We start from the raw sequence: 20402 nt of genomic DNA on the forward strand, positions 1-20402 counted from the left end.
ACAAAGAGACTGAAAGTCAGCATGGATATTATTTTTACTGAGAGCTTAGTATGTGCCAGGCTGTATGGTAAACACTTGGTTTTCTCATTTGGCTAACACAGTAGCCTGTGAGTTATGTATTCTTACCATCCTTCGTTTACCGAAGTGAAAACTGAAGCATCTAGAGGCTAAATTGATTACAAAACCTCAAGTTAGTGGCAAACCTAACTTGATTTGAGAGTCTAACCTCTTTTTTCCATACTCTGCTCCCTCCCAGGTAAGGAATAGGGCTGAAATTATGAGTCCCAACTCTTATGACATCCCCACTCTGCTGAGATGTGTTGACCTGACCTGCCCAGCACGGTGAGTTTGATGCTCTGTTGATCGCTCCTGCATTCTTCCACGACCACCTTGGAGACTTTAGTCTCTTCATGAGTTTCAACGCTGACACTATACTGGAGGACCAAGTTGAGGGCCAAGTCGACAATCTCACCCAATACAGGCCTGCAGGGAAATAGGTTCACAGTGAACAGAGGTGGAGAAGTCTCTTCACATTGGCCACTTTAGTCTCTCTCTTATGTGGACATTATATGGGATGTCTATGAACAAGTACAGCCCTGGTGTGCGGCGGTCCATGGGGTCACAAAGAGTTAGATAGGACTTAGTTGATGAACAACAAATGGACAATGTAAATACTATCTGTTTTTTTTTTTTTTTAATGGAATTTACATTCTTACATTAGGAATTTCTTCTCCTGGCCACAAGGATTTGACTCATGTGAAATTTATATAGAGTATCACACCAATGATTAAAATAAAAATGAGTTAACATTTCCTAAGAAAATACTCGGAGATGACAATGGCACCCCACTCCAGTACTCTTGCCTGGAATATACCATGGATGGAGGAGTCTGGTAGGCTGCAGTCCATGGGGTTGCTAAGAGTCCAACACAGCTGAGCGACTTCATTTTTCACTTTCCTGCATTGGAGAAGGAAATGGCAACCCACTCCAGTGTTCTTGCCTGGAGAATCCCAGGGATGGGGGAGCCTGGTGGGCTGCTGTCTATGGGGTCGCACAGAGTCGGACACGACTGAAGGGACTTAGCAGCAGCAGCAGCAAGAAAATACTACGTTCAGATCAGAATACTACGTTAGGTATTTCCAAAAAGATATTTTACCTGGATTAATACATTTAATCTCTACAGCAATAGCATTTGTAAAAGTACTATCATTATCTCTGTTTTCAGAATGAGGAAACATGTGGTATAGAGAATTTAAGTAACTATCTCAGGATCTCATAACTAATGAATGATGAAGTCATAGTGTACTTTAATTTATAAAGACTCCTACACATCCTCATTTCCTATATCTCTGTATCTTCAAAGTAATTAAAAGACCTAGAAATCATATTTTCCATATAATTTTCACATGCTCTTCATTACATACTGCACACTGCTCCACAGCCCATACTGGTCACTGCCATTTAACGAGAATCTTGAGAGACAAATGATGCTGGGGTAAACTTTGCCAAGAGTTATAAGTGATCATGTCTTCTCAATTCTCAAGTTTTATAATTAGAAAAGTGTTAAGATTTTGGAAATGTATTTCATAGGGGGATTTTAAAAAAAGAGAGATTTGGTTATGGGAAAAGTTTCTTAGAACATTTTAAATGTTAGGATTCTAGACTTGCAAAGACCTCCTTATTTTACAGATTGAGAGACTAAGGTAGTAGGGTGGAAATTGCCTGTTTTCAAATTGGAGATCTATCGGCCATACTGCACTGCATCTCCCAAACGTCAGATTCCAAGACATACTCACAGGTTCACTTTGACTTCAGCAGTGATGGGGATTTTCAAGGTAGCACCTTTGCCATCAGAAGCTGGTTCTAATGTGATATTCAGGATGTGCAGGTTACTGATATTCACCCTGTGCAAAACCCACAATTTACCCTTGTCATTCCTCTTGACAGCCATTGCTGGGCTCTTGTCTATGCCAGTGTTGTGCTGAGCATTTGAGCCTCATAGACCTTGCCTTTGGTCTCATGAGAGTCCTGCTCAGGGATTGGATTCTCTCCGTTGGATGGCATGGCATACTGATGATCAGACAGCTGTGATTTCCCTTAAGACTCCAAGGGTGAATATGTGTCAGAGTCAGAATTTGTTCTTTTTTATTAAATTGATATATAGTTGCTTTACAATGTTATGCTAGGTTCAGGTGTGGGGCTTCCGCGGTGGCTCAGAGGGTAAAGAATCTGCCTGCAATGCAGGAAACCTGGGTTTTATCCCTGGCTTGGGAAGATCCCTGGAGAGGGAAACGGCAACCCACTCCAGTATTCTTGCCTAAAGATTTCATGGACAGAGGAGCCTGGTGGGCTACAGTCTGTGGGGTCACAAAGAGTCAGACATAACTGAGTGACTAAAACTTTCACTTTTCATTAGGTTCAGGCATAGAGCAAAGTACTTCAAATATAGATATATATATATAGATATAGATGTATTTTTATTTCAGATTCTTTTTCCTTATAAGTTATTACAAAATATTGAGTATAGTTCCCTGTGCTATATAGTCAGTCCTTGTTGATTGTCTACTGTATATATAGTAGTGTGTATATATTTATGTCAAACTCCTAATTTAGCCTCCACACTGTTTGCCTTTTGGTAACTGTGAGTGTTTTGTTTTTTTTTTTTCTATTGTCAATGAGTCTTTTTGTATAAGTTCTCTAATATCATATTATAGATTCTATGTATTAGTGGTATCTATGATATTTGTCTTCTCTGTCTGACCTACTTCATTTAGTATGATATCTCTACATCCATTTGGTTATTGATGCAAACAGCATTATTTCATTCCTTTCTTTGCAGAGCTAGAATTAGAACTCGGAACTGCTTGATTCCCAGACTTCATGTGTAAGGCTACCTACATGGTGTGAATTCTAGTTTCCTCTCTGTTGAGGCCATTCAGACTTTTATACTCACTTATATTCAGAGAAGAAAAGTCTTACTCTTTGGGAAAGGGATTTTAGGCACCAGCAAACAGGTAGAGGTAAGGGTGAAGAGAACCTTCATCCTGACCCTGATATCACAGAAGAGAAAGCCTAAGCCCGTGAGATACCTGGACAGCCCCCGCAGCCCTCTAGTTTTCCCAAGCTCTGGTGGAGTTGGCCTCAGACCACTTCTGCTCTGTAAGAATATGCAAGGTTTATTCATCTTCCCTGGTGGCTCAGTTGGTAAAGAATCCACCTGCAATGTGGGAGACCTGGGTTTGATCCCTGGGTTGGGAAGATACCCTGGAAGAAGGCATGGCACATCCCTCCAGTACTCTTGCCTGGAGAATCCCCACGGACAGAGGAGGCTGGCAGGCTACAGGCCATGGGTGTGCAAAAAGTCAGACATGATGAGCAACTAAAGCATTGCAGAGCACAGCATTCTAAGAGGAACCTTTTTCCACATGAGTGACTCAACCAACTATGGGCTTCCTGGTGGCTCAGCTGGTAAAGAATCTGCCTGCAATGTGGGAGACCTGGGTTCAATCCCTGTGTTAGGAAGATCCCCTGGAGAACAGAATGGCAACACACTCCAGTATTCAGGCCTGGAGAGTTCCATGATATGCGTAGTCAATGGGGTTACAAAGAGTTGGATGTGACTGAGAAAATTTGACTGTGTAAATCACAACAAACTGTGGAAAATTCTTCACGAGATGGGAATACCAGACCACCTTACCTGCCTCCTGAGAAATTTGTATGCAGGTCAAGATTAAACAGTTAGAACCAGACATGGAACAACAGACTGGTTCCAAATTGGGAAAGGAGTATGTCAAGACTGTATACTGTCACCCTGCATATTTAACTCATATGCAGAGTACATCATTTGAAACGCTGGGCTGGATGAAGCACAAGCTGGACTCAAGATTGCTGGGAGAAATACCAATAACTTCAGATATGCAGATGAGAGTGCCTTTATGGCAGAAAGTGAAGAAGAACTAAAGAGCTTCTTGATGAAAATGAAAGAAGAGACTGAAAAAGCGGGCTTAAAACTCAATATTCAAAAAACAAAGTTCATGGTAACTGGTCCCATCACTTCATGGTAAATAGAAGGGGAAACCATGGAAACAGTGACAGAGTTCATTTTTTGGTCTCCGAAATCACTGCAGATGGTGACTGCAGCCATGAAATTCAAAGATGCATGCACCTTGGAAGAAAAGCTATCACCAACCTAGACAGCATATCAAAAAGCAGAGACATTACTTTGCTGACAAAGGTCCATCTAGTCAAAGCTGTGGCTTTTCCAGTAGTCATGTATGGGTGTGAGAGTTCAACTATAAAGAAAGCTGAGCACTGAAGAATTGATGGTTTTGTACTGTGGTGTTGGAGAAGACTCTTAAGAGTTCCTTGGACTGCAAGAAGATTAAACCAGTCCATCCTAAAGGAAATCAGTCCTGAATATTCATTGGAAGGGCTGATGCTGAAACTGAAACTCCAATACTTTGGCCACATGAGGCAAAGAACTGACTCCGTGGAAAAGACCCTAAGGCTGATAGATTGAAGGCAGGAGGAAAAGGTGATAACAGAGGATGAAATGGTTGGATGGCATCACTGACTCGATGGACATGAGTTTGAGCAAGTTCCTGGAGTTGGTGATGGACAGGGAAACCCTGGCGTGCTGCAGTTCATGGGGTTGCAAAGATTCGGATACAACTGAGAGACGAAACTGAACTGAGCGACTTCCACCTTCACTTTTTATCTTTGATATTAAACTTATGTCCCCAAAGAGATGTATTCTCTTTTCTGGGAACAAAAATCTCCAAATGAAGCATCAACTCACCCCGTAAGCCTGTACACTACTTCAAAAATTCCAGAAATGAGTTGTTCCAACAGGCTCTTAGCTTCTTCAGTCTTCTCTGGGTCCGCCTCAGCAGTCCTCAATTGCTCCAAGATAGCTGCAAAAGCAATCTCCACTTAGTGTGGTATACAACTTATGAAGCGGCTCCTATGCACCAGGTACTAAATGAGAATATTTGCCTATGTTATTTCACTTAATCTTTGTAACAACTGCATAAACTAGGTATTACTAATATCTTCACTTTCAGTAAGGAAATAAAAGATCAAAAGTTTTGGAAATTGATCAAAGTCACACAGCTAGGAGACCTTGCTCTTTTTATGCCGCCTTCATGCTAATACATACTCATTATTCATCAACAAAGCAATCACCCCACTGAGCAGACAATAGGTGTTGATTACACATCAGCTTCTAGTAGTGAAGCACTAATGAGCTGCTCATACAAACAAAACAAATGTAGAATAAAGTAAGAAATGGAAAATCTAGAATCAAAGAAAATATATGGATTGTCAAACAGGAGTCTAGGAATGACAGCTTTGCATAAGGCCTAGAAAAGGGTTGACTAAAGAAGAGAACAAGAACAGAGAATCCTAATGGACAGAGGAAAGAGGGATTTGATAGAGGAAGTGACATGGCAGATGTGGAATGGCACATTTGAAAAGTATTAAGAAAATATGTGTAGAGAATAATTCAAATGAGAAACAACGAATAAGAAAAGGCTGCAAGAAAAAGTATGTAATCAAAGTACTGCAACGTGGCTCTGCAGTGGACAGTACCTAGTTATAATGATGCAGCGATGGAAACTACATCTGGTCTTATAACTTACTAGGTGACTTTGATGCAGACACCTCTGCTTCTGTGTTCAGAAGCATTGCTGTTTTATCAGCAATGAAATTGGAAAGTGGGTCCCTCCTGTATCTATAAGGTTGCCTAAGCCCTGGCAAGGTTTGAAGGGCAGTCCTTTACAGAGGTTAGCTTCTCCTACAAAGAACATTTAGCAATGTGCCAGTAATGTTTCCAAAAAGTAAAAAGACCAAGGTCTTTCAAGAAATTAGAATGACAAGGAAATATGATTCACTAGTTCAGTTCAATTCAGTCGCTCAGTCGTGTCTGATTCTTTGCGACCCCATGAATTGCAGCACACCAGGCCTCCCTGTCCATCACCAACTCCTGGAGTTCACCCATGGGGTCCCAAAGAGTAGAGCATGATTGAGGGACTAACACTTTCATTTTCATCCCTATGCCTCTTGTCCCCAAAACCTTCTGTAGGCCTTCATGTCGAGTGACATTAACAGGGAAGCCCAGGAGTTATAGGTTTGAAGAAAAATACTTACAAAGTCCTTGCTCCTCTGCATCAGTTCAGTTCAGTCACTCAGTTGAGTCCGACTCTTTGTGACCCCATGAATCACAGCACGCCAGGCCTCCCTGTCCATCACCATCTCCCGGAGCTCACTCAAACTCACGTCCATCGAGTCGGTGATGCCATCCAGCCATCTCATCGTCTGTCATCCCCTTTTCCTCCTGCCCCAAATCCCTCCCAGCATCAGAGTCTTTTCCAATGAGTCAACTCTTGGCATGAGGTAGCCAAAGTACTGGAGTTTCAGCTTTAGCATCATTCCTTCCAAAGAAATCCCAGGGCTGATCTCCTTCAGAATGGACTGGTTGGATCTCCTTGCAGTCCAAGGGACTCTCAAGAGTCTTCTCCAACACCACAGTTCAAAACCATCAATTCTTCAGCACTCAGCTTTCTTCACAGTCCAACTCTCACATCCATACATGACCACTGGAAAAACCATAGCCTTGACTAGATGGACCTTTGTTGGCAAAGTAATGTCTCTGCTTTTGAATATGCTATCTAGGTTGGTCATAACTTTCCTTCCAAGGAGTAAGTGTCTTTTAATTTCATGGTTGCAATCACCATTTGCAGTGATTTTGGAGCCCAAAAAAATAGTCAGCCACTGTTTCCACTGTTTCCCCATCTATTTGCCATGAAGTGATGGGACCAGATGCCATGATCTTCGTTTTCTGAATGTTGAGCTTTAAGCCAACTTTTTCACTCTCCTCTTTCACTTTCATCAAGAGGCTTTTGAGTTCCTCTTCACTTTCCGCCATAAGGGTGGTGTCATCTGCATATCTGAGGTTATTGATATTTCTCCCGGCAATCTTGATTCCAGCTTGTGCTTCTTCCAGCTCAGTGTTTCTCACAATGTACTCTACATATAAGCTAAATAAGCAGGGTGACAATATACAGCCTTGACGTACTCCTTTTCCTATTTGGAACCAGTCTGTTGTTCCATGTCCAGTTCTAACTGTTGCTTCTTGACCTGCATATAGGTTTCTCAAGAGGCAGGTCAGGTGGTCTGGTATTCCCACCTCTTTCAGAATTTTCAACAGTTTATTGTGATCAAGGTAGGTAATTTTAAAGCTACCCAGGCTAGGTAGAAATTCTTTTCCAGTTGGTTAATACAAATTACTAAGTAAATTGGATGACCCAACAGAAGAATATGCTACCAATATAAGTTAAATATTTAACTTACAATACATAAATGGCTAATAAATATGAAAAAAATGAGTGAATGCTTACATAATTATAGAAATGCTGTGATGAATTATAACCTTTCATCTGTGAGATTGGAAAAAATTTCAGTTGTCCAAACCAGTGGTGTCAAGAGAGTAGAAAAAAGATACTCTCACAAATGACTGGAGACACTATTAATATACAGGATTATTTGTCCATATGTGCTGTAAATTAAAATATGCAAGCCTTTTGACCTTTTGAAATGTCACATTGATGATTTTATCCTGTGAATATATTAGCAAAGGTTACCGTGATAGAAGATGTAAAGTGATATTCAGCTAAGTATTTCCTGTTTCTAGAAAAATAGTAAACAAATGAACCAGGAACCAGTTGGTCACCTCTCTCAGTAAAGCACCCATAAGGAGCTGCCCCTGCTGGCAGCCTTTGGTAATACAGGCTTAGTATTTAGGAAACAAGCTCCCAGGTGCCACTGCCCATCCCTGTTGTTGGCTCACTTACAAGTGTACTGTCAAGGTTGTCAAGTCCTTTCTCAAGACCAGATTTCAGCTTCCTCAGACCATCCTTGCCAAGACTGTCAAGAAGAGACGCTGAGGTCCCAGGGAGCAGGCCGCACAAGAGAACACGTTTCCAAAGCTGAAACATCTTGTCCGGACACCTGGACAGTCATGGGAAGAACAGGAGTGAGAATTACCCACAGGGAAATGGCATCATGGATGGGCACTTAGGACTCTGACCCTCAGCAGTCCTTGAAGATAATGTGGTTATCTCCTCTCTTACAGACCAGCAACCCAGGTCAAAAAGCCAGAGAAACTTGCCCAGAGACAACCAACCAACCAGTGAATGAAGGAGCTACTATTTGAAAAGTCTGTTGACTCCAGGTCAGCTCTCTTCACTAGAGGTCCTTTGCACATGCTGGCTTCTCTGCATGGAACATTTCCCTCTTCTTTTCATTTTTAGCTGTATCACTTCTTACTGACTTTCCAGCTTCAGCAGGACATCATGTCCTCTTGAACTCTCCCCAGAGACTAGGTTAGGTGTCACCACTCCACCATCTTGCTGCTTTTATTCACTGTTAAGAGTCCTGGGTCCCTATTAGTGACAACTTGGCTGCCTTTCCCACCAGGCTGTGAATTCCTTAGAGGAGGGATTGTGACTTATTTCACAAGGAGTTGAATTCCCAACTCATAGTAAAAAACTGCCGCTAGTAAGTATAACAAAATAAAGTCTGCCAAACAAAAGTATGAACAAATAAGTGGTATCATATCATGATGCTGCATTCATCATCAATTTGACATTTCTCCTAATTGAATCTATTTCTTGGTTTGCTCCATTCAAAGTTAGCTAATTCAAGTGGCCCCACCCCTCTGCCTCTTGCCCTTAGAGCCTTTGGAAGGGCTTCCCCGGTGCCTCAAGGTAAAGATTGCAATGGATGAGACCCAGATTCCATCTGTGGGTCAGGAAGATCCCCTGGAAAAGGAAATGGCAAACCACTGCAGTATTCTTGCCTGGAGAAATCCATGGACAGAGGAGCCTGATAGGTTACAGTCTATGGGGTCACAAAGAGTCAAACACAACTGAGGGGTTAATTTAATCTCTATGCCTCTTTTCCCAATGCCTTCTGTAGGCCTCCATGTGGAGTGACATTAAGGTGGAGCCCACCATTCATGGTTTGAGGAAAAATACTTACAAAGTCCTTGCTCCCCTGCGCAGTCTCCTGGAATTTTGCTGGGTGCTGAGGGCTCTTTTATATTAATGGCGATGGGGTAGGAGGCTGCCTCCGGAAACAAGCTCTGCGTCCAGAGCCATCCAAGGAGACTCCAGTGAAAATAAGCTCTGTCCAGAGTGAACAGAGAGACTTCCAAAGCAAAAGTCAGCCAGGATGCTTGAATTGGATGGCTATGGAGAGGACTTTGTTCCAAGACTAAGAGCAGGTTCTCATGGAGCCTCCAGATACCAACATGGTGGCCATGTGGGTTGGGGCTGGGGCTAAAACTGTGAATGGATGAATTGGAGAATATTCTGGCAGAAGGATCCATAGTGATCATCTAGCTTAATTTTATCAGCATTTGTAAACTCAGGCTCAGAGAGGGAAAGCAGTCAGCCTGTAAGAGAGGGACAGAGATGGGGCCAGGCTTGCGGCCCATAGTAGCATCAGGGTCAGTGACCAGTGAAGTCGTTCTTCCCAAACCTTCTCTTGTGTCCAAGTGCTCTCCATAACATCCTTCACAGTAGAACCAGCCTCAGGAAAAACATTTGCAACGACAGTTTGCTCAGGACCCACCCTCCCCCATCTGCCCACTCCATTAAATCAGTAGAGTTTCTCCTGAGAGTGAATATGGTCTGCCTCCATATATATGCCCATATATGCAGTATCCCTCTGCACACTTGCCCCCAACCCCTCTACTCTCAATGCAGCTGCCAGAAGTTAAAGCTCTCACCTTAAACTGAAGTCCCCATCATAGCCCCTGTGTCATCTACTCACTGCCACCCCAAACGCGCCTACCTCTCTCTCCATGGCTCTATTGTCTTCCTTCTTTTCCAGAAAAATATCAACATCATTGCTGCCTTGGCCCTCTGCACAGATCATTCCCTCTTTACAGAACTCTCCTCTTGAAGCCAGCGTGAGTTGGGTCCTGCTGTTCAAACTCACAGTAAGTCCTGACTTAACACGTTTATAGATTCACATCAACTCCTCCCTTTAGGTGACGACTCCAGGGTCAACTTACCACACTGGAAATGTAACAGACATCAAAGCCACAGGAGACCTTAGAGTTCAATGTAACCTCCTTGCTGGGAAGATTGGGGTACCCATGGTCCAGAGAAAGAGAAGGACTCAGCCAAGGCTAGACGTGAATTGAACCTCACTTATTTTCCTCTTCCATTTCACGTGTTTTAGTTCTGTTGAAGTTTTCCACCTGGGCAATATATTTTTAAAAGAAAAGATTATCATTACCATCTTTCTAAATTCCATATATATGTGTTAGTATACTGTATTGGTGTTTTTCTTTCTGACTTACTTCACTCTGTATAATAGGCTCCAGTTTCATCCACCTCATTAGAACTGATTCAAATGTATTCTTTTTAATGGCTGAGTAATACTCCATTGTGTATATGTACCACAGCTTTCTTATCCACTTATCTGCTGATGGACATCTAGTTTGTTTCCATGTCCTGGCTATTATAAACAGTGCTGCGATGAACATTGGGGAACACGATTCATGTTGATGTATGGCAAAACCAATATAATATTGTAAAGTAATTAACCTCCAATTAAAATAAATAAATTTATATTAAAAAAGAAAAGATTAAATAGAATTATCAAATAAGTTTGCTTAAGCTGTAGATGCCCAAGCTCCTCTCTAAGTGGAGGTAACTGGACTAGGGTGGCTCAAAGCTACTTTTGACCTTGAGTTCTAAGAGCTGTGATCCTAGCACTATCCTCTGGACCCCACCTTTGCCTGGACACGACTGCACAGCACTAGGTGCTTATCTTGCTTCACCTTGCTTTTTCATCTCATGAGCAACCAGGGGAAAGTGAGGCTCAGAAGGGAAGGATGACTTACTCAGGGTGGAATAGATGGGAAGGGGCAGATCTAGAGAGGGCACCCAGTTCTGCATCCTCTCCCATTGAGATCAGCTGTTCCAACTCTCAGCCTCTGGGAGCAGCGAGTCTCACTCTGGCCCCAGTAAGTCCAGGGTAGTACCTGGCCATTTGCTTGGCACTGCAGGACTACTTTCACCGTTGGTGCTCAAGACAGCTCGCTAAATAGGTTTGGAAAGCTCCATTTTCTAGTTGAGGAAACTGAGGTTCAGGGAAGGAAGGTGACTGGCCGAAGTCTCCCAAGGACAGGAACCAGCATTTGCGATCTCAGGGAAGGACCTTTCTCTCAGATCACATTGAGGCCAACCGGTGGGGCAGGAAAGTCCTTGCACTTGAATACCCTGTTTATTCCTTGACCTCTGCTGTTTGAGTTGGTGGTAATGCCTGGTGCATTGAGCACATGTCAACCTGGAACACTCGGTCCAGGGAGCACAGATGAGTGCCCATATAGCATTAGGCTGGGAGCACCAGTAGAGCTCCAGGTCACTCAGGGTAAGTCTCCTCCGATCACCTACTTGCACCTCAGCAGGAACCTGTAACACTTTGACGTGAACACGGCCAGGTCAAGGTAGGGGTAGGACCAGAGGCGTGGGTAGCTAGTGTTCCTCTTGCTGACTATGGTCCCATCATCCGAGCACAGGGCAGCTGCCTAAGCCTGGAGCCGGGACACAGAGGACCCCATCCATCTGAGCCTTGGACTGGTCAGCAGACTCACCTCCCAGGCTGTCTGTGCCTAGTTCTGCAAACGTCCAGGCCCTTACTCCCCAGGTTGTGGGCACAGAGCTGAGGGCTGTGCAGGAATTTTGTGAAGAGAGTTTTTCCACCTCAGGAACACAGCCCAAGGGGCCGGTGTGATGTAGTGAGTCCAGACCTGGTGTTGGCCCCAGGCTTCAGTTGCCTCTTGTAAAATGCAAGACAACTCCATGTCTAGTGGCAAAATGGAAATTACAATACCCCAACTCTGGGGTTGGGCAGACTGGATTCAAATCTTCCTTTTGCCCATTGCTGGCTGTGTGGTCTGGACAAGGAGCTTCATCTCCCTGAGCTGCAGGTCCCCTAAGTGTGAAATGGGACTAACTATGGGCCTCTCCTCCCAGGGGCGCTGTGAGAAGTGGTGGGGTAATGTGTGTAGGCCCCTGACAGACAGTTGCTACAGTGATGGTGATGATTACAATTGTTGCTGGTGTCTGGTCACCTCACTCCCTTCCACCTAAGCTTTCTCATCTGTTTAATACCCCACTGCACAGGGTCATTGAGAGGCTGTAGTGGGTCGATTAAGCAGCTAATATCCTTAATCAATTGCAACTGCATTCATTATTTTTGTCTTCTGTAAAGATTAAAAAAGCTTGAATGGGCTTAGATCTACAGGGCACCTATATTCACAAATTCTGCCGTGCTTGGGTGCTGATATATAGCCCTTGGCACATATATTTCCTCATTCTGCTCCAGCTTCCCCTCGAGTCCAGTTAGGGAGTCTCAGTAGGATTCTCATTGATTGTAGGGCCTGGATGGAGCTTTCGGCCAAGATGCCCTCCCAGGAAGCCCCTGGGCTTGGAGGGAAGGATTGATTGGATGATGTCTGCCACAAGTTCAGGAGGAGAGAGTGGACACACTGCATGTTTCCCAGTGCAGGATCAAGTCATCTCTAAGGTCCCTGCAGCCAGTGCCGGGTACATCGACAGCACATGTCCAGGGAGGATGGGACCCTAACTTGCCTGGAGCTGGAGGAAGGGAAAGGAGACCCAGATCTGGATTCTAGTCTTGGCTCTGTTAAAAACGTGCTTTGTGAGCCTGAGCAAGACATTAATTTTCTCCCAGGGTCCGTTTCCTCTAGTTACAGAATAAGCAGTGGTTCTCTGCTGGACAGCTGACACTTCAGGGCTCTGAGAGGCGATCAGGAACATCTGGGGCTACCTGCCATACTCCTACCAGATGGCGCACCTGGAGCTCTTGCCTTGCAGGAATCCCAGTAGCTCCTTGGGCACAGAGATAACGGCCTACTCTCTGAGGCCATGAGAACCAGGACCACAGGGCATCATCCCCAGGACCTGACACGCAGATGCTCAACAATTATTTATTACAGCCTGCAGAAGCATTTTTCTTTATTGCTTATTAATAAAGTGTACACATTTAGACATTCATACATTTTGTTTATAATAGCATAGTACACTTGCTCTTAGTCAGCCTTGGGTGTGCATCCCAGACTTTTCCTTTGTTGCTTGTGTGACAGAAGTCAAGTACACTTAACATCTCTGAGCTTTGTTTGTTTTTTAACATGAATCTGGAATAAGAATGTCATCAGTCAGGTCAGTTCAGTCGCTCAGTCGTGTCCGACTCTTTGCGACCCCATGAATCGCAGCACGCCAGGCCTCCCTGTCCATCATCAACTCCCGGAGTTCACCCAGACTCACGTCCATCAAGTCAGTGATGCCATCCAGCCATCTCATCCTCTGTCGTCCCCTTCTCCTTCTGCCCCCAATCCCTCCCAGCATCAGAGTCTTTTCCAATGAGTCAACTCTTCGCATGAGGTGGCCAAAGTACTGGAGTTTCAGCTTTAGCATCATTCCTTCCAAAGAAATCCCAGGGCTGATCTCCTTCAGAATGGACTGGTTGGATCTCCTTGCAGTCCTAATTACCTTAGAAGAGCTGCTCAGGTATCTGAGGAAATGTCAGTAGAGATCACAGCCTATCCTTGGCTAGATAAGGTGCTTCATGAATAATAGAGATCATTGTCATTACTATTACTGCAATAAAGAGTACTGAGTGGTGATCAAATGTAGCATTTAGGTGCCCAGGAAAATAGGGAGAATGACAAGGGGCAGTGTGTGCAGTTCTTGAAAGTATGATGGGTCTTGGTTCAAATCCTAGCTCTGCCTTGTGAGCTCTCCCTCTCATAGACTCAGCTTACTCACCTATAAACTGGGCACAATGGATATACCTACATCACTGAACCGGTCTGAAGCGTACACACATTAGCATGTATAAACCTGGACACCTATCCCTAGAAATGTGTTCTCCTTGCTGTTCCACTGGATTGGGAGCCCCACAGGGCAGTGACCTTTTCTCTTTTGTTCCCCGATGTGTCCCCTGTGTCATAACAATGCCTGTGATCTTAGCTGATGAACACATGTTCTGTGACATGTTATTGTTGCTGTTATTATAACACACAGATCGGGGACCCTGCCCACGGGTGACTTCCCTGGAGAGCCATGCTGCTGTTTTCAAGTACTTTCCAGGCACATCTGCCTCTCCCCAAACACTGGGAAGTTTTGCTGCATTAAGATCCACCCCTCCCTTCTGTCTGGTCCCTCCCTGTTCAGGTGACCACAGGTATGTGTAGTGGCTAAGGGTGTAGGCTTGGCTGCTGAGGTTTCTCCCCTATGCATGTTGCTCCAGCTGGTGGGAATGTAGCCAGTAGCGCCCATTTATTCCTGACCACCTCTCAAAGTGCCAAGGGGTCAGCTGTCTAGTAGGGAACCACTGTTCATTTTGTAATTAGAGGAAACCGAGACCCAGGAGATAATGAAACTCTTATTCAGAGTCACAAAGCAGGTTATAAACTGGGCCAAGCCTGAACCCAGATCAGGGTCCCTCCTCCATACCACAGCACTAGGCAGGTCCCAGAGTCTCAACCTCCATGACCATGTGGTGTCCATGTGCCCTCACAGGTACAGGGACCATTAGATATGACCTGGTCCTGCCCTGGTGAACATGCGGTTGTTCCACTTTCCCTTCCTGAACCATGGCAGGCATCACTAACCAATCTTGCCCTCCAAGCCCAGGACTGCCTGGGAGGGCTTCTCTGCAGAAAGCCCCATTCAGTCCCTACAATCAATGAAGTGTATTTGACACCATAGTTCTTAGAGTCTCTAAAGTGGCCTGGAAGGGAAACTGAGGCTTAGTGAAGAACCGCACCTTCCAAAGACTATACACCAGTCACCATGGGAACCAGAATTTGTAGACAGAGGCCTACTGGAAGTCTGAGCCCATCTAGCTCATGCTGTCTTTATAGCACACAAAATAGGAAATGTGGTTGCCATTGATTAAGCATAAAGCATATGAGATGTTTAATCTCCTCACTTGATTCTCTCCACAACCCTGTGCAATGGGGTCATGTACACATGGGAGACTTGAAGTAGAGGGGAGTGAAGCGATCAGACACAAGGAATAATTATAATATCATCATCACTGCTGTAGCCGTGTATCAGGGGCCTGCCCACATTATCCAAATGCATTTTCTCAGCATACAATGGAGAAGAATACCAAGTGTGTGAGTGCTAAGTGGCTTCAGTCGTGTCCGATTCTGTGTGACCCTAAGGACTGTAGCCTGCCAGGCTCCTCTGTCCATGGGATTCTCCAGGGAAGAATAGTGGAGTGGATTGCCATGCCCCCTTCCAAGGGATCTTCTCAACCCAGGGATCAAACCCAAATCTCTTATGTCTCATGTGCTGGCAGGCAGGTTCTTCACCATTAATGACACCTGGAAAGCCCGGAGAGTCCCATGCTGCTGCTGCTGCTGCTAAGTCACTTCAGTCGTGTCCGACTCCGTGCGACCCCATAGACGGCAGCCCACCAGGCTCCCCTGTCCCTGGGATTCTCCAGGCAAGAACACTGGAGTGGGTTGCCAGTTCCTTCTCCAATGCATGAAAGTGAAAAGTGAAAGTGAAGTGACTCAGTCATGTCCGACTCTTCACGACCCCATGGACTGCAGCCTACCAGGCTCCTCTGCCCATGGGATTGTCCAGGCAAGAGTACTGGAGTGGGGTGCCATTGCTTTCTCTGGGAGAGCCCCATACTAACTCTCATTTCACAGAGAAGGGACCTGAGACTCAGGGAGAGGAGTCCCATGTTCAGTCCACATATCCAGCAACAGGAAATGAGGGGATTCGAACCCAGTCTGCCCGAACCTAGAGCTGAGATCTGAGTACCACTTCTTCTGTATCTTTTTGCCAGGGGGATCCAGGTACCATGTAGTTTTAGCCAATTTACAGTGGGGAAGCTAAAGCCTGGGACCTCCAGCAGATCTGAGGTCACTCCATCACTCTCCAACCACTGGGCTATGATCCTGAGGCCAAAAATTCTCTTCACCAGATTTTCCCACAGCCCACACCTCTGTCCCCACACCAAGGGAAGGAGGATCCCTGATGCTTGCAGAACTGGGCACAGACAGTGGGGATGGTGGTCTGCTGACAGTCCAAAGATCTGCTGGATGGGTCCTCCATGTCCCAACCCCAGGCTTGGGCACCTGGGCTGCCACTTTCTCCCTTCTCTGTGCTCTGAAGTCGGAACCACAGTCAGGATGAGGAAAGCTAGCTCCTCAAGCCTCCAGCCCTGCACCTATTTTGTCTTGGCAGTGTTCATTGGGTTCCTTCAGATGTAGGAAGGTGACCAGAGGAGATGGACCCTGGATGACCTAGAGCTCTCTACCAGTGCTCCCAGCTGATTCCAAGCGGGCATCCATCTGTGCATCCTGGACCGGGTGTTCCGGGTTGACAGGGGCCCAATGCATCAAGTGTAACAACCAACTCAAACAACAGAGGTCAAGGAATAAACAGGATATTCAAGCCTAGGATTCTCTTGCCCCACCGGGCAGCCTCGATGTGATCTGGATGAAAGGTCCATCCCTTTGGAGCAAAATGTTGGGCCCTGTCCTTGTGAGACCTGGGCCACTCACCTCCTTTTCCTGGACCTCAGTATCCTCAATTGGAAAAAGGGGTTTTTCCCTGCCTCCTTAATGGTGAAAGTGGACCCTCAATGCCAAACCCAGGGCCAGCCATTTGTATGCCCCTCCTGGGTGCTGGACTGGGGTCAACAACTGTGACTTACGGTTGCTTCCAAAGGCTGTGAGCTGGAACAGTTGATCTCGATGGGAGAAGATGCAGAACTGGGAGCACTCTCCAGATCTGCCCCTTCCCATCTTTTAACGTTGAGCAATTCATCCTCCCCTTCTGAGCATCACACCCCTCAGCCAAGAAATGAGGACAGTAACACACTCTGTCTGATTCCTGTTGAGCTGAAACAAGATGAAGATGAGAAGCACACAGGGTTGTGAGGGTCTTGTCTAGGCAGAGTCGAAGTTCAAGAGGAAGGCGGGGGTGGGGGGCGGTCACAGCTCTTAGAAATCAAAGTTGAAAGTACCTTTGGGCCACCTATTCCAGTTGTTTCCATTTCTGGCCAGACACTATGGGACCAGACTATTCAGGCACCCCTGACCCTAAGTATCTAGGAAGAGGCTCAGCATCTAAAGTTTAAGCAAACGTATCAGGTGATATTGCTTAATCTTTATGGTAAAAGGCTATTGCCCAAGTAGATAATTTTAAGAAACCTAACATATGTGAAGAGAAAGAGGAAAATAAGTGGGATTCAAGTCTCGAGCAGCCTTAGATGAGTCCTTCTCCTTCTCTGGGCTACAGTCTCCCTAGACTTTTAAGCAAAGAGGTGAAAATGACGACCTCTAAGCTCTCCTGTGCCTTCGATATCTGTTATGTTTCCAATGTGGTCGTGTGACCCTCGAGTAGATGTCAGAATGGAGGAGGAAGACATGAGTCTACACATATGTTGTCAGGACTTCCTGTGGATTTGAATGGCAGGATCCAAGTCAAACTGACTTCAACAAAAATAAAAAATAAGAAGCCAGAATTGTATTTCAATTGGAACATTTCTGGCAAGGAGGGCTTCAGGCACACTTGGATCAAGGCACTAAAGTGATACATTGACTCTTCCCCTTCCTATGGCTTCTTTTTCTAGTGAACTTTGGCATATAATTATGTCTAAATTCTATCTTTGAGGACAAAGCAGAATCAGGAAACATGCGAAGACCTATAGCCCCCTTGTGAGTCATGGGATCTAGCCAAGGATTTTTCAATTTTTTTTTCAAAGGACCAATACTAGTTTTATTAATATTTTGGTTAATATTTTATATTCTTTATGTCTTTTTATTTCATTTACTCCTGCTGTAATCTTTATTGTATTCTTTCAATGGTAACTTTGGGCTTAGTTTATTCTTCTTTTTAGTCCCTTAAGGTATAGTTGTAGGTTGTTCATTTGGGTTTTTCTTGCTTCTTAATGTAGGCATTTATTGCTATTCTTCCCATATTTTAGGTTCTAAATAAATGAGTACTGTGGATGTATTGCATAACTTGATGACTATTGCTAACACTTTATGATATATGTGTGTAACATCACACATCTTTTGTATATCATACATCTGTTATGATCTATGATATACAGGAATGTGGTTAAGAGAGCAAATCCTAAAGAATCTAATCACAAGTAAAAAGTGTTATTCTTTTTCATTATTTTTATTGCATCTACATGAGAAGATGAATATTAGCTTAACCTATTGTCAAAATAATTTCTTAATACACAGAAATAAAACTTGCCTTTAACATATACAGTGATGAATGTCAATTATTTCTCACAAAAATGGAAAAAAGTGTATTAAAAAAGTGTAAACCATAATCATGAAAGCTGAACTTCCTGAACCCTCTGTCTGTATGGGACAATGATGGTGAGGTAGCTTGGGTAGACCTACCAGCTGGAAAACATGGTCTCATTGTTGGGGGAACATTGAGGAGTGGCCCTCACTTACCAGGAGACAGCTCTTGAGCAGAGTCAGAGGGCTGAGGGGGATTGAGAAGCTGGAGGAAGAGAAGGAATGATGACCAGGGGAATGGAACAGCCTGGACAAAGGCTCAGCCCTGACCCAAGTGGGCTACTGCTCAAGAGAAGTCCTGAATTGTGAGACCTCCTTGTGCACTTTTGTGGGAGTTGGGATTGTCACAAAGTATAGACAGAGAGGAAAACTCTCATCCCTTTGCTATGGCCAGTAGGGGGAGAACCAGCTCTGGAGGAGACTGACTTCAAATGAAATCCAGCTTTGCCTCTGACCAGCTGTGTGGCCCTGGGGAAGTCACGTCACCTTTCTGAGACTCAGTTGCCACACCTCCAAAGACCATTCACAGAGTCACTCAGTAGAAATCAGAATTGATATACAGTGTATAAATATTGAATATGGGATTTCTCAACACCATTTGACACTAATTCCAGTGTGTTGAGGCTGACATTCATCTTGTACTCACCAGTGTCAGACTCTGGTTAAGCATTTTACACACATTGACTCATTTAATCATCATGACTGTCAACGGGGAGGTTTTGCTTTTAACTCCATGGGGCAGGTGAGAAAACTGCGGTTCTTGTAAATTGCCTGAGATCCCACAGCTGGCAAAGGGCAGAGGCTAAGTCAAGCTCAGCTCTGTCCAACCTCTAACCTCACGCTGTGTCAGCATCCCCGGCACAGCCTGAACTGAGGTCCTCTTGGAAGAGCTCAGGAAGGCTGGTCCAAGGCCCCCATGTGGCCTCAGGGACTGAAGGGCCCCTTGGGGTTACTTGACCTTGCATGGCATCCTTCAGACAGAAGGCCTTTAAAGAAGCAGCCACTCGTGCAGGCCTCTGTGTGACCCTGGCTTCTCTTAACCTGAGTCTCCCACGAGGACGACAGTGGTTCTTCCCTCACAGAATTGCGCACAGCACTGAGATGGCTCCTTCGCAAAATGGGCAAATGTTCCCTGGGCCTCTTGGCAGGAAAGTGAGACGGGCTCCTGGAGAGCAGAGGCCGGGGTCACTGAAGTGATAGCCTGGGTCAGTCCTCAGCAGAGGTGACACAGCTGTAAGGGGTGCTGTGCCTCCCACTGCAAGGCAAAAGGGAAACTCAGTGCTTACATGTTGAAGAAACAGAAGGGCCACGAGAGGACCTCATCAGTCCTGAGCAGAAGAGACCAAGGACAGGACAGTGGGACCTGCTGAGGCCTGAGGAGAGGTGGCTGAGTGCTGGGAGATGGGGTCACCTCCCTGAGCAATCAGTCCCATAGATGTGGGTTTAAATCCTAGTCCTGCAAGTGGCTACCCTGGAATTACCCTGCTACTCGATGAATCACTTGTCCTCTATGAGCCTCAGTTTCCTAATGTGTACAATGGGAACAAGAGTGGTGTCTCCTGGTAGCAAGGTGCTGTCAGGAAGTCATGAGGTCAGGTGTGCTGGCAAAGACAACTCTCCAGCATGGTGGTGATGGTAGCAGAAGCAGAGTGAGGCTGTCTCTACATGACCTCGGGTCACTTTCTTGCCCATCCTGGTCCTCAGTTTTCATGTTTGTAAGACAAGGAGGTGGGGCTGGATAATCCCCAAACTCCCCTCCAGCGCTGGATTCAGGTCTCTGCTGCCTTGGTTGCCCATACCTCATCTTCCCTGAAATCCCAATGGAAGGAATGCAACGGACCACACAGGAGGTGCAGAAATGGCTTTTTATTGCTGGGGGTGGAGGGTGACGAGCATAGGGTGTCCGGACTGTGAGGAGGAGTATCCGAGAGTGTCCTTTGACTGGGCTCAGTTGTCACTCCTGGGGGATGGTGGCAGCACTGACCGTCCCAGAGGGAGACGGATTCAGTCCCAT

At 45.3% G+C, this 20402-nt stretch overlaps 2 protein-coding genes across 2 annotated transcripts in view; both read right to left on the minus strand.

Annotated features, from left to right (window-relative positions):
- Positions 1-20402, minus strand: part of LOC147360395 (short palate, lung and nasal epithelium carcinoma-associated protein 2A-like) — a 43943-nt gene that overhangs the window by 8849 nt on the left and 14692 nt on the right. The window contains exon 4 of the mRNA XM_086335176.1: positions 331-483. Within this exon, the coding sequence (XP_086191302.1) occupies positions 331-483 (153 nt within the window). The remainder of the gene's footprint in view (positions 1-330; positions 484-20402) is intronic.
- The window catches only part of LOC147360396 (short palate, lung and nasal epithelium carcinoma-associated protein 2A-like), a 61500-nt gene that overhangs the window by 4904 nt on the left and 36194 nt on the right, over positions 1-20402 (minus strand). The window lies entirely within an intron of this gene.

Source organism: Bos grunniens, chromosome 13 (assembly GCF_055505025.1).
Source record: "Bos grunniens cultivar Pamir isolate PY7600 chromosome 13, Bosgru_T2T1.0, whole genome shotgun sequence".
Classification (NCBI taxonomy): domain Eukaryota; kingdom Metazoa; phylum Chordata; class Mammalia; order Artiodactyla; family Bovidae; genus Bos; species Bos grunniens.